At 29.6% G+C, this 13,607-nt stretch overlaps 1 protein-coding gene across 1 annotated transcript; it reads right to left on the minus strand.

The window, feature by feature from the left end:
• Positions 1 to 3,250: 3,250 nt before the first annotated feature.
• Positions 3,251 to 4,833, minus strand: LOC105363536 (facilitated trehalose transporter Tret1-like). Its single transcript, XM_011501268.1, has 2 exons — positions 4,766 to 4,833; positions 3,251 to 4,575 (listed from the first exon to the last, which is right to left on the minus strand). The coding sequence occupies exon 2, from the start codon at positions 4,562 to 4,564 to the stop codon at positions 3,251 to 3,253; it is 1,314 nt and encodes a 437-aa protein (XP_011499570.1). The 5' UTR covers positions 4,565 to 4,575; positions 4,766 to 4,833.
• Between the last annotated feature and the right edge of the window lie 8,774 nt (positions 4,834 to 13,607).

The raw sequence follows: 13,607 nt of genomic DNA on the forward strand, positions 1-13,607 counted from the left end.
TTTGTTTTTGTTTGTTTTTTATTTTGTCGAGGCAATCGAAGGAAAGTGGCGCAATCACCGCGGTTATTATTGCAAGGTGATGACGGACAGTTTAATGGTTTCCCTCGAAACTTTCGATCTCGTAGTGTAGTAGACACCAAGGGAAAGTAAGCGAAGCTCCGACTCTACGATTCGCGAGTATTAGGATATATAAAGGCGGACTATGAATTTATGAAAATCTATTTGAGACATTATTGGAGAGAAGTGGACAATTCTCTTTAATCGAACCCTCAAACTCAGTGCTGAATTGTCCAAGTAGATCTCAATTCGTTGATGAATTGCATTAAGTATGGACTATGTGTTAATAAATGGAGAGAGAGTCGGAAGATTTAAGTAGCAGAGCAGATGTAATAAATTTATCTAAAAGAGAATAATGTTGATGATATTCATAGAAATTAAAACAATTATTCCTCTTCCTTGACATGTGCACCTGTATTATAGCATATTAGAAATAAGAAAGTATTTAATATGAAAAAATAAATTTGAAAATTTCAAGTAATTTAAAATAAATTGAGCGTAATAAAAATAAAAGCTGAAAACTATTTTAAGTACAATAAATTTATATATAATTTTATGTCCTAGAATATATGACTCGATAAAAAGAATAAGCATTAAAAGTAAGATGTACTTATTTAGACGTAAACTTTTTGAAACTGTGCTTCGTTATAGTACTTCTTATATTAAAACGCTTCATAGTAAAAAATTCGTAACTATATATATTATTTAAATTAATGTTGTGAATATTTCGTATTTAAATTGACTATCATAATGCGCTTGTAAATAAAACTGTATATTTATTATTTGATGGATTAAATTTGTGAAGACAAAAACAAATTGACGAAAAATGAAACAATATAAATGGCAAACAACGTTTTAAATTATTATGTTAAATAAAAATTTAATATAAAATTTTTTATTTTATAAAAATAAAAAAAGAATACATCTACTTTGCAAAAGCAACAAAATAAACATTGGTAATAAACATTATCTTTCATACTCTATAACGAGGTTTATAGAATTTCTTTCCATAAATCGATGAGCATAAGCATTTACAATAAAGCTCTTAATAATGCCTGTAGCGATAATGTGAAAACTGGAAACTGGAAAAGAACGAGGAAAAGAACATGAGCTCACAGAAAGCTTATCGATGTCCAAGTAGTACATCCTTCAGGCATTTTCCGACTCAGTCCGGCAACTCCAGTCTTCACAATCTTGTAATCTCACGGAAAATCAAATTCGATGCAGGCCAGTGCACTCGCGGACCCATACCCTCTCCCCTTAAATTTTCTCTCGATGCTCCGGCCTTATCGTGGGCGTCTCTGACCCGCTGGCCCACTTGGAGCCCCGATCGTCGTTTCCGCGTGCACGGGTTATGGGCAATGATGAGCCGATTTAACGGAGACCTTCTCTAACGGCGAAAGCGGCGCGTGTCTCGCCGTCGGTGAAAGTGTTTTATCTCAGCCGTTCGCGTGCCGCTGCTTTTACAATATATATTCGTTCGTTCATGTTCGTTTCTTTATTGATGTCCGTGAGTCTAATGAGTCGTAAGCGAAGATTTTTTATGTTGCCGACTCTCTATTTTGTTTCTAAATTTATATAAAAGTGCCGTGCTTTGTAGTAAAGTAACTGCGTGAGGGCTTTTCGTAGCTTGGTCGCTTAATTTTTATTATTAAAAGAGTTGTTTGTTGTAAGCTTCGAAAGAAAAAACTAATTGTTTTAAATTAATAATATAAAATATTTTAAATGATAACGTTTTAATCGTTCATTCGTAAAGATAAATTCGTAAAATTACTACTACTACTACTACTAACAACATATGTAAATTATGTATCGTATATTTAAAAGATATTTTATGAGTACATAATGTATTATAGTATATTATAATAAGAATAAAAAATGTCTAGTCCCCGATAATAATAAATAAAGAAGAATATGACAATACGACAAAAAGAATTTTCGTGTCCAAATTAAAATTTACTTTATGCATTACCATAGAATAAATGCACCGAGCATTTTATGCACCTCGTTTGTTGATAAAAGGTTATTGTTTGATTATACACATTACCTTTTCAATTTTCATGCAATCATAAATATTTCTCGTGATTAATATTTACTATGCTGTATTAGACTAAATTTAATTATGTGTTAATTAATTGCCAACAAATTGCCTACCGTTCAATTTTATACGTTAGATTAATCTGTGAATATTTTTACAAATTGATACATATATCAAATTGCTTTAAATCAATTTTTTATCCTTTATATTTTGAGGCTTTTTTTCATAATTTTTAATTTACTTTATTAAGCTTGATTATCAAAAAGAACGCATAACTTTATAACATAGTATAATTTTTTATATAATAAGTTTAACAGTTTCACATTGTGTAATACAAAATTTAATAATTATTCAACCTTTATTATTGATTCATGATCAAGCATTATGTTATGAGAATACACGGATAGGACTTTTTTTTATGAAAAGCTTTAAAGTAATTAAATTCTTTTTAATGACATTAAGTATCAATACATTAACACTTACCTTAAATAGAATTGAATTATTCTTGTAATATGACGTTGTAGCAATAATTTTAATTACATGCTATAATCGTGGCTATTAGTATTTAGATAAGAAAAAAAGATGTAGGAAAATAGAGCAAATAAGTGGCATTTATTTTTTACATTAACTAATTATTAAAATTGTGTATTATATTTTACAAGTATATTAAATTAACTTGTGAACATTTTATGTTTTTCATAAATATAAGCCAATTTTTTCATTTTACTAACTATGTATTTAAAAATTGATCTTATTTTATTACTTATATTAAATACCAAATATATTTTCGAAATATAATGTAATGTTTGTCAATAAAAATAGTGAATATACGACAAAGCATTTATATTAAAACTCTATTGGACAATATCTTAAAATAATTAGCGACAGAAGTCTAATCCTCCCTTTTATACATTTATATTATATACTGTTTATTATTATCAATGCTATTTGATAGTAAGTGTTTCGATACCTTAAATATTAAAACAAAAATCGACATGTATTTGTGTATGAGCGCGGGCGTGCGTGCATGCCTTATCACATGTGATTTTAAATGACTTTTCCAAAAATTTAATAAAATAAATTATATTCATAGATCTATCATAATAATTTATATCATTTTCTAATGCAGCAATAACGCATCGAAATTCATTATATTTATAAAGGTGATTTTCTTTTCATAAGCTCGTTTTGTATTTGTTGAAGCGATTTTCCTTTTGTTTCTGGTAGTAAAATTACTACCCATACAGTACCTATTATGGTTAATCCAGCATAAATCCAAAAAACGTATTCCTCTCCCAAAGTATCGACTAATGGTTGATAAGATTTTGTAGTTAAAAAAGCAAAAAAGCAACCAGACAAAGTTGATATACAGGCACCTACATTTTTAATTTTGTCAGAGAAAATTTCGCTTAATATGATACTAGGAACTTTGGTAAATCCTATTGAACATGATATTAAATGTATATTAATAGAAACGATTAATAACCATTGTAAATAAGATACGTCAAACTCCTTATGCAATAAATAAAAATATATTCCCAAAGCGAATAGTGAAAGGATTGTACCAACGCTTGATATTATTAATAATATTCTCCGACCAAATTTATCATTTAAAGTAAATGTTGATATTGATACTATAACACTGATAATATTAGCATAAATAACGCATTTGTCAGAATTGATTAAATTAAATTTTCCAACGTTAAGAATTATTTCCATATAGGACATTATAGTAAGTATTCCACACAAATGTGGCAGTGCAAAAAGTACGATAATAACGAGAATTGTTTTTTTAACAACTGGATGTTTGAATTCCATAAAATTATTTTTTATATTCTTCGTATCTTTGTTTTGCATAAAAACATTTGATTCTAACGATTCATGCTCTATATTAGAATCGATACCATAAAAGGTAATGGACTTACTAGCTTTTTCAAATTTATTCATCTTTATAAAGTACTGTGGCGAATCATAAAGGCATAAAAATAATACTATAGTTATCAAGCACTGACATAAATAAATCGTACTCGATATCTTCATAGGCAAATACGTTTCTGTAATCAGTCCAAAAATAATTCCAAAAGGATTACCACTTGATGCTATTGAGATCAAGGTGCCACGAATTTTTGGTACTGTGACTTCTGCTAAGAAGATCGAAAAACAGGATAAGGTCATCGCACTCGTAATCCCGCTCAAAAACCGTGATATGTATATCCACATAGCAGACTCGGCAATAATCAAGCACAGCCAAGAGATACTAATCAAAACGAGGATTAGCAAAATTGTTTTTCTATTACCAATTAATCCCATGAAAATCAATCCTACAATCGCTCCTAGCAATGATCCAAGCGTTGCACAAGAGACTAACCAAGACGCTTCTGTGGGCGTCAGCGTAATGAATGAGTTATTATGAGTAAGTCGAGCAATATTTGGTGATATCCACCCAATTTGTATTCCGAATTGCATCATCGTTAGAAACACTAAAACACATTAAATCTCATTATCAACAATACCACTTTTAATATATATAGCAATCAAATCTTGTACACGGTTCGATTCTACAATCATACACTTTATATTAAATCCAAATTCACCATTGTGCACAAAATCTTCTAATTTATTTTTTTAATGTAGAAAATACACGATATAAGTAACTGCTTTGTAATTTACCTCCTAATGTAACAGTCCATACAATCCATGATTTATTATGGATATGGTTGTTGTTCCGTTTTTCAATGTAAAACATGATGACTTGTGAGAGGAATATTTCAAGCAACTAAATGAATTTCGTTCAATATTTCTTATCATCATCGATCCAGTTAATATATATTACATTATATTGATAAGATAAGATTCATTCAGTTATTTGAAAAAATTTGATTATATTGAATTTAATTAAAAAATATGTTATTTTTGTTAAGGATATAATTTATTAATTAAAATGTTATAATATTATTGATTATAACAAATTTTACTTGTATTTATTTCTCAACATGTTATCTTAAAGAATAAATCATTTTTAAAACAACAAGATCAAATTATAAATGTAAATATAAATTAAAATAGAGTAATAAATAAATCTTCATTCCCTCCTTCCTTTATCTAAAACTATTTTATAAGTTCAGGTATTCTTCTTATTTTAAAAAAAAAATTGGTCTATTTTAAGGAAAATGATATCGAAGCATAACATACACAATCGTACACTTTTCATTCAAATAGTATAGTCTACAAAATTTGACTATATTATATAAAATATTTTTTACGGATATCGAAATTTCACTTGCTCTATATTTACATTATCGTCTTTTAAATAGTAATGATAAGATAAATATATACTCTATTTTTTCAAATATTGAACATTATATTTCCAAAATATCACATTATCTATTTGATATTTCTATCAAATATATCTCGTGTTAATTAAAATACTTTATTAAAATTCGATCAATATGAGAAAGTATTTATATTTTTACTAATATTTTTACTAAAGAGAGAAATAGATAAATTCATAAATATATTTTAATAAAAAAGTATTAATTTCAATAAAGTTAAATATACAAAAAAATATAAATAAGCATGGAAATACTAAATTTGGCATTACATTTAATATATATTATAATTTCTAAAAAGATCCGAAATTTACAAATAACTGTAAATCTATCAATTTTCAAATTTCTATTGCATATTGTTTATTACTGATTAATTTGGAAAAACTAATTGAAATAATTCTGTATAATTTTTCTAATATTGATCAATATTTTTTAAAAGTATGCAATGATTTTACTTTTTTCAATAAAAAGTTCTTTGACACATTATTGAATTTAATGAAGAAAAATCGGTTAATAAGAATTACTGTTTTAGTTAATAATTTATGCAATTTTAATAAAAAAAAAATCAAAAATATTTAATATAAAATAATTAATACATATGATTTATTTTAAAAATTTATTTATTAAATTTATTCAATAAATAAGCGCACTATGTTGGTCACATGTTTATTTTCAAATGTCAACTAGAAAATTTGAAAAAATGAAAAACTAAATACATTTTCAAGCTCAAAAAATATTTTATCAATATATTTATTTAAATGAAAATCATTTTGAAAAATGAAAATGCCAATGAATCACGTTATATTTAACCCAAAAATTTGCATGAATTATGCATTAAAATTTTTTATTTATTTAAAAGTCTCGAGTGTTTCATGAAAAAAGTAAATACATATTTTCTTCTTTAAACAAAACGTTTTTCATTCTCTATTCAATAGCTATACTTCAGGTATACAGAGCTTCATCTATTCTTATATCAAATTATATTTACAAGATACAAAGAAATATAATGCCCTAGCAGTGTTGACTCGGACTTGACCGCATTTACACGGTCATTTTTCTTTGGGCATTTTTAAATTCTGACGATTACACGAATTTCAATATATATAATATAGTAATTGTTTTATAAGTAGCAATAATTTATCATTTATAGTAAAGCATAAAGTTGATGATTCGGATTTAAATAATCCGTACAATTAAGGATTAAATGTGATTATTAAATAGGATTATTTAATAATCGGTATTATCATAATGGGTAAAGATTTTTCTACAATAAAGCCTCAAAATAAGTGTCTACGACCTTTAAAAATCTATTAGAAAGTTCATTAAACTGCAACAACGTTTTATCTGATTACATAAATCACATTAATACATGTATTAAAATTAATTAAGGCCTCGTTTATTGTCCTTGCGAGAATATATTTTCACTATTGATCCAAAAATTAATTGATATGATGTAAAAATGAAATCTATCTGTATTTATTATGTTTAATTTAGCTACTTGTATTTCGAGTAGCCTTCAAAGTCCATTTTGAAACATGTCACAATTTTTAAATTTTCAATAGAGGCAAAGATTATTAAATAATTTAGCGACAACATTTAATGTCCTTGTACAGAAATATGACTTATCTTCCGTGAAGGAGCGAAGAATCTAATATATTTGTGACAGAAATTATTTTCGGTATAAATATTTTCAGTAAGAAACAAACGACATCCTTGAAAACCAGTTTTACATATTTAAAATGAAATAAAGCGTTGCTAAATTAGGGTAAGTGTTATTTCCTGCTTCGCTAATTTTTCATCATCTCGCCTAAGTGTTTTAAACAACAAGAAATGTGAAATTTCATTTGCCCATACCGGACAATAAATTTGCATCGAAGATAACAAAAGAAAAATATAATGAATAGCGAGGCGAGCTCATCGGAAAATCGAACAAACGGAATCGACGTAATTATGCATAATAAAGGCGCGTACGGTAATTCGTGCCTTCGCGCGCTCATCATCGCTGACATTGAACTTTTTTCTTTCTAACGCGACTTCGCTTCTACCCACGGCTACTAATAACGCGCGCTAGAGCGAACGGGAGAGAGATGTAGTGGGGAATCGAAAACGCCTAGTTCGCGCGTACAATCGTTTTGGGGTCACGACCTACTTAGCGCGACATCGGCGGTGACGGCGCCCTACGATGAAGTACACTCACCGGCCATGACACGATACATCTCACTCACTCACTCTCTCTCTCTCTCTCTCTCTCTCTCTCTAACTCACTCACTCACTCGCACTCGTGCCACATAATTGTAGTATGCGCATGAAAGACGTTTACGTACGACAGGAGTTTAACGAGCGCAGCGTCGTAGGACAAAAGCGGACTCTTTTTAGGGCTCCCAAAGATTTCCCTCGTGGCTTAGGTACTCTCGTGACTTTAGAATTTTCATTAGGTAGCGTATTGTTATCCCGGCTTTGAATCACGAATATTTCCGAGAGGGAAGCTTTGTTTGCGCGTAGATGCGTGCGTACCTGCGTGCCTACGCTGGCACACGTGTGTGTATTCAAAAAATGAATACGTTTTGCGAGAAAATGAATAGATAAGTAGGCATTTTATATAATCAATGCATATAATGAGATACGATAGATTATTATAAAATATGTGAAAGTACGGGAAAATATTTACATTGTCGGATTTTCAAAACAAATGAGCAGTCATTGCGGCTTAAAATGTTTTTTCTTCGACATTCGAAAGATAAAATTAATATTCGTTCACTAAACTAACCATGAAATTTATGCGTATAAAGACATATTATAAAGAATAACAAGTCTGTAATCGAAGACCTCGATCTATTAAGAAATTCTTATCTGGCGTTTAGATTAAACAAATCGTTAGCGAAATACATTTTTTACGGTGTGATACAAATCAAAGTAAAAGATATGTTAATTAAAAAAGTATTTATTGCGCGTTCGTTTAAAATATAAAAGATGTTTTTATTTTACTGTCATGATATGCAATCGATGCTAATTGGAACACATTTTGCATAATAATAAGAATGCATGATTAAAAAATTAATTCCATTTGAAATTATTTCATTATTTATTATGCTAATATTATACAAATTGATTTAAATTATAACATATTATTTAGAATATATATATATATATATATATATATATATATATAATATATAGAATATAGTTTGCATCTACATTACTGTATAACATACTTTTAAGAATCATAATTTATAATGTTATTAAATTATTTAGATTAAATCAAATGTTTTATCAATCAATTCAATATAATTTTCTACTATGATTGCTAGAGTTCAATAGTTAATCTCTGCATATGAATATATATGATACATGTATAAGTGATATGTGTATAAATAAAATATGGACTAATAATAAGTAACGTTTTAAAATGATTAATAAAGAAATTAATATTTTATTTATCAATGTGAAGACAAATTGATTGAAGTTATATTTGCCGAATTGGCATAATTGTGGAGAAATTTCATGCCATTACATCTATCGATCTACATACGATTAATTTGAAATGATTCTTAAACAAAACTAAATTGTTAAATTATGAAACTAACAAACTACACTTCATGAAAAGTTTTTTGCAAATTAAATTAGTACTAATATTGTAAATTCCTGTATATATCAATTAGGGATTAAAATATAATCTTTAATAACTTTATGAAGATTCGAATATATTACTTATATAAATTTAGATGATTTGATTTTCAGTATAACAATACCTTAATTGAAAAAAAATAAATATAAAAATCTTCAAATAAAAATATAAAGTTTTCTTTAGCATCAAATTATATATATTTTTGGAAACATTCATATTAAATATTTGAAATTAATTTTCTGCATTTATCTGAATCAATTCATATACACATGATTATATTACTGTAAATATTTATATTGTATAGAATGTTCGAGTACATTATTAGCTGAGAACCTATTATTCTTTCTGACAAACTAAATAAATAACAGTTAAATTGATTTTTACAATCATAATATATATATATATATATTTATTCTTTAATATTAGTTTTACAAATATACATATTTAGGATTTTATTTTTATTCACTACTCTTATAAGTTATTTTAATACTGATGATATCATAAACAATTTTTATTGCATAACTATTCAAAAGTGATATTTTTCTACGCTGTATTAAGTTAAAGAAAATGCATTAAAAATAACCTTAAAAGAATTTGTAAGCTATTTTGTTATTAAAAAAAAATTGTGAAATTTGTTAATCTAAAATTTTTTAAAATAATTATTTAAAAAATTAGAAAAATTATTATAATAATTATATAACAGGTCTTCCAATAATAATTAATAAGCATTTTTTCTTTTATGTATATATATTGATCATACAAACGATGTATTTACAAATATATTTAAAGTAATTGATTACGTGAAATTACGTGAAATATAATTACTCTTAGATTTATTATAAATATTAAGTAATACTTTTTCTTTTATTTTTTGTTTTTTCTGTTTTTTTCAGCTTTTTCGGTTATTTATCCTTTTCTCTATAATTTACTACAATGAAATAAAATTGAAAACTTTTATAGAAACAAATAAAATTTTTTTAGTAATTAATAATTAACGAACGATATAAGAAATATGTTTGAAATTATTATTATTATCTGTTACTTTAGTTCAAAAAGGTAAGTGCAAACATTTAAGAAATTTATATAAAACATGTTCGTTTGTATTGCTAAAATATAACGGTAAACATTAATATAATAGTTTTGATTTATTAACTCCAGTAGAGAAGACATAATGAAAAGAACATGTATAAAAGTTTATAAACTATGCTTTAACAAAATGAATTATTGATTATATTTGTTACTTTAACATATTCATTTTTAAATATTTCTTTCTATATTTCTAGAATGAAATTGATTAAATCAATTTATAATGAACTAACTAAATAATTTAAGTAACAGTATTATTTGAAAACTAGCATATATTATTTCTTTTCATTCAATCAAATTCACAGAGAGTTATAATACATTAAACAACTGTATATTCATGCTGTCACTATGTATAAGTAGTAATTTCTCTTTAATGCAAAATTTGTAAATTTGCGTGGATGTGGGATGCGGACGCATCAAATTATTTATGCAAGAAACACCGTTTCCACTCCGAAGGGTCTATTATCTTAAAGTGGTGAACGTTCAATTTTCAAACTTGAAAATAAACATAAAATTTTTAGATCCGTTCATTAAGTGTTTATAACTCTTTATTTCTCTCTTCCGTTCTCCCCCCCCCCCTCATATTCCCTCATATCTAGGTTTACAATTGTTCGTGTAGATATAGATGGAACGTGAATCAGGAACACCGTATTCTACATCGTTTTGTAGGTTTCTCGATCCCATCCCAAACTGAAACATTTATTTTCTTGACCTTGTAGAAACAACGAGAGCTCATGCTGGGTAATCACTTTTATCGCTAACGTCTACTCGAAATGCTTACGGGGCCATGCGAAATATTATGTATAGTCGATGATTGGTCATATTTTTGTACAGTTCTTAAGAACTAGAAATCTTGCATTGTATGTTTGTATGTTATTACGGTACTTCTTTTATACAACGACATATTTTATATTTACTTAACATATTGCATTTTTCTTTTTTAATGCGAATGTTTTATTTTGCTTAAGATAAATAGTAAAGAGTACAAAATTTATTTTGTATGTATATCTCTTTTTTTATCGATTGTGTTTTGAGTATTTTTAATGATTTAGCGATGATAATTTTGTGATACCATAGAAATTATACATATAATATGAAATTAATTAAGTGCATTATGCTTCCCCGTGTAATAAATTATTCGTTATTATTACTTCCGGAATATTATGCCTTATCGAGCTCAAAACGATAATTTGGCATTATAATGCACATTGAATATATAATCCTGCGCATGTCTTGAGATTCATTTCATGAATAAAAAAGTGATAAAAATTCATCTTAAAAATTCCAATTCTCTTCGTAATTCATCGTTTTCAGATTATTTATTTTGTAATAAATACTGCCTGTGTTGAGAGCGGTATTGCTACCTTACATTGTTATCGTCTGTTTCGATAATAAGCGGCATTTTACAACCAATAAATTCCCAATGTAAACCGACAATTAGGTTGTATTTAATATGAAATGACACGAAGCAAGGGGACCCGGGGCCGAGAAAATTCCCGAACAACGTGAAAGTTCATTTGACAGGGATTGCTAGACTCATTATGAGCGTCCGGTTCAACCTCGCGACTCCAGCCGACGTCTTCATCGTGCCGCGAGCAGCAGATGTCCCGGCTCTCGGGTCCTTTCGAAATAGAAAGCTGCCCCGTAAGGACGTTGCGAAAGCCTTGAAGCTCGAGTCCCGTCTCGCACCACTTGATAATGCGCACGCACGCGGCACCGAAAGCAGCCCATGAGATAAAGAGGGAAGTGGCACGCTCGAGGGGGAGTGGGGTGATGGGAGGGCAGAAGCGGGACTTCAAAAATTTTGCGCAATGGAGGACTCATTTCGCGAGACAGTGGCGTTTCTTTTTGTCTCTCGCGCTCGCCAACCGCTAAAGAAACAAACAACGCAACACTGCCGGATGTCGATTTGCCGATGGTAATATGTTGGGTGAGTTCTTTTGTAGTTGACAAATTGCTATAAAGAGATTCATGATTCTTGGTACATGAAAGCAGTATGAATTTGATAGTGCTAAGGTCATTCGTTCGATCAAAAATCAAATTCCACTTTAAACCAGTTAAAAGTTAACGTTAAACACAAGGTGCAAATGATTTAAGATTTTTCAAATAAAGTAATAATTGCTTTAGTAAGTAGTTTTTAAATGATTCTCATTTAATCCGATAGGTGCATTTAACAAGAATATGCTGACAACACTTCAGCGACATTGTTAATGAGAGCGTGTGTCCCATGCCGTGTGCAATATATGAATTTTTCAATTTATCATCGTTTTCTTATGTATTTTCATTCGTTTATAATGAAAATATTATACGAGAGGAAATACAGAAAGATGTTATGGCAATAGCGAAGACACTCGGGATGGAATAAATAAAATAAAAGCTATTTCTGCGGAGGAAGAATGAGAATTTTCGAAGCCAACGTACTCTTACCTGACTGAATGGCTCTCGCGTGTTCCGTCGCCGAACAATTTAAAGTAGGAAAACGTACAAGAAGTGAAATTGGCAAAGGAGCACCGCTTATTTAAAGCCTACTTCTTCGTTGACGGGCAATATTTAAATAGTCCACCGCAATGAATCATTCGGTTCGGAGCTTCAGGTTCCAGGTCGCGTAGCGGCCGCGAGGGGTAGATGGGAAGAAATCCACATCGGCGGTATTCAAAGGCGCGGGGCCAAAGGGCAAGAGGGAGGAGCGGAAGAAAAGTGAAAGGCGGCAGGATTCAGAGAAAGGGGGAGAGAGCGCCCGCGAGAAGAAAGTGAGAGCGGGCCCCTCGTGTGGAAAGGCGGCTGCCCACTAACCCACAAACCCAATTTGGCCGTCTGGCTGGCGCTTCCGGGGGAATTGCCGAACCCGAACGATCGTCTACATGCGCGGGAGGATAGAAGTAACTGGTGAGTTAATGAAGTAACGGGAAAACCAAAAATCAAACCTGATGACTTTTCGAATTTGGCTCTTGCATGGCTTTTCGCGTGAGTCCTAAAGCGCCTTGTAGAAGATTCACCAAAACTTCTGCTTGCCTGCACGTTATTAGCAAGTTACAACGAGAACAAATTAAGGTCGTGTTTTTTGCGAAATATCATTACGAATGGCGAACGCTCGGCAATTGGTCGTTTGGCTCTCGATACATTTTCAAGAGGTGCGAATAGCTTTCTTCTTGTGAGAAACGCACGTGCGTCACTTGATGGCATCGCGTGTAAAATCGATCCCCTACCCGTGTAATAATCAGTGGATTATACAAAAGTGGCTGGAAGAATGCAAAATTTCGATCGTATGGAAAAAAATTGTACTTAAAAGTCTGTGGCATTTTAAATTACGTTTAAGCGCGCGGGAGAGAGAGAGAGAGAGAGAGAGAGAGAGCACTAAAAAATCCCTGTGCATTATACATGTGCTCTCTTTTAACAGTTTTTCGCTGACTGTAAATAATACCTTCTGGTGTGACGGGTGTAATTTTTTTGACGGCGTAGTCAGTTTGGGTAT

This window comes from Ceratosolen solmsi, unplaced genomic scaffold (genome assembly GCF_000503995.2).
Source record: "Ceratosolen solmsi marchali unplaced genomic scaffold, CerSol_1.0 scaffold57, whole genome shotgun sequence".
Classification (NCBI taxonomy): Eukaryota; Metazoa; Arthropoda; class Insecta; order Hymenoptera; family Agaonidae; genus Ceratosolen; species Ceratosolen solmsi.

Excerpts from the sequence above, each read along its gene's own strand:
- LOC105363536 (XM_011501268.1), bottom strand. The coding sequence starts at position 4,564 with ATGATGCAATTCGGAATACAAATTGGGTGGATATCACCAAATATTGCT.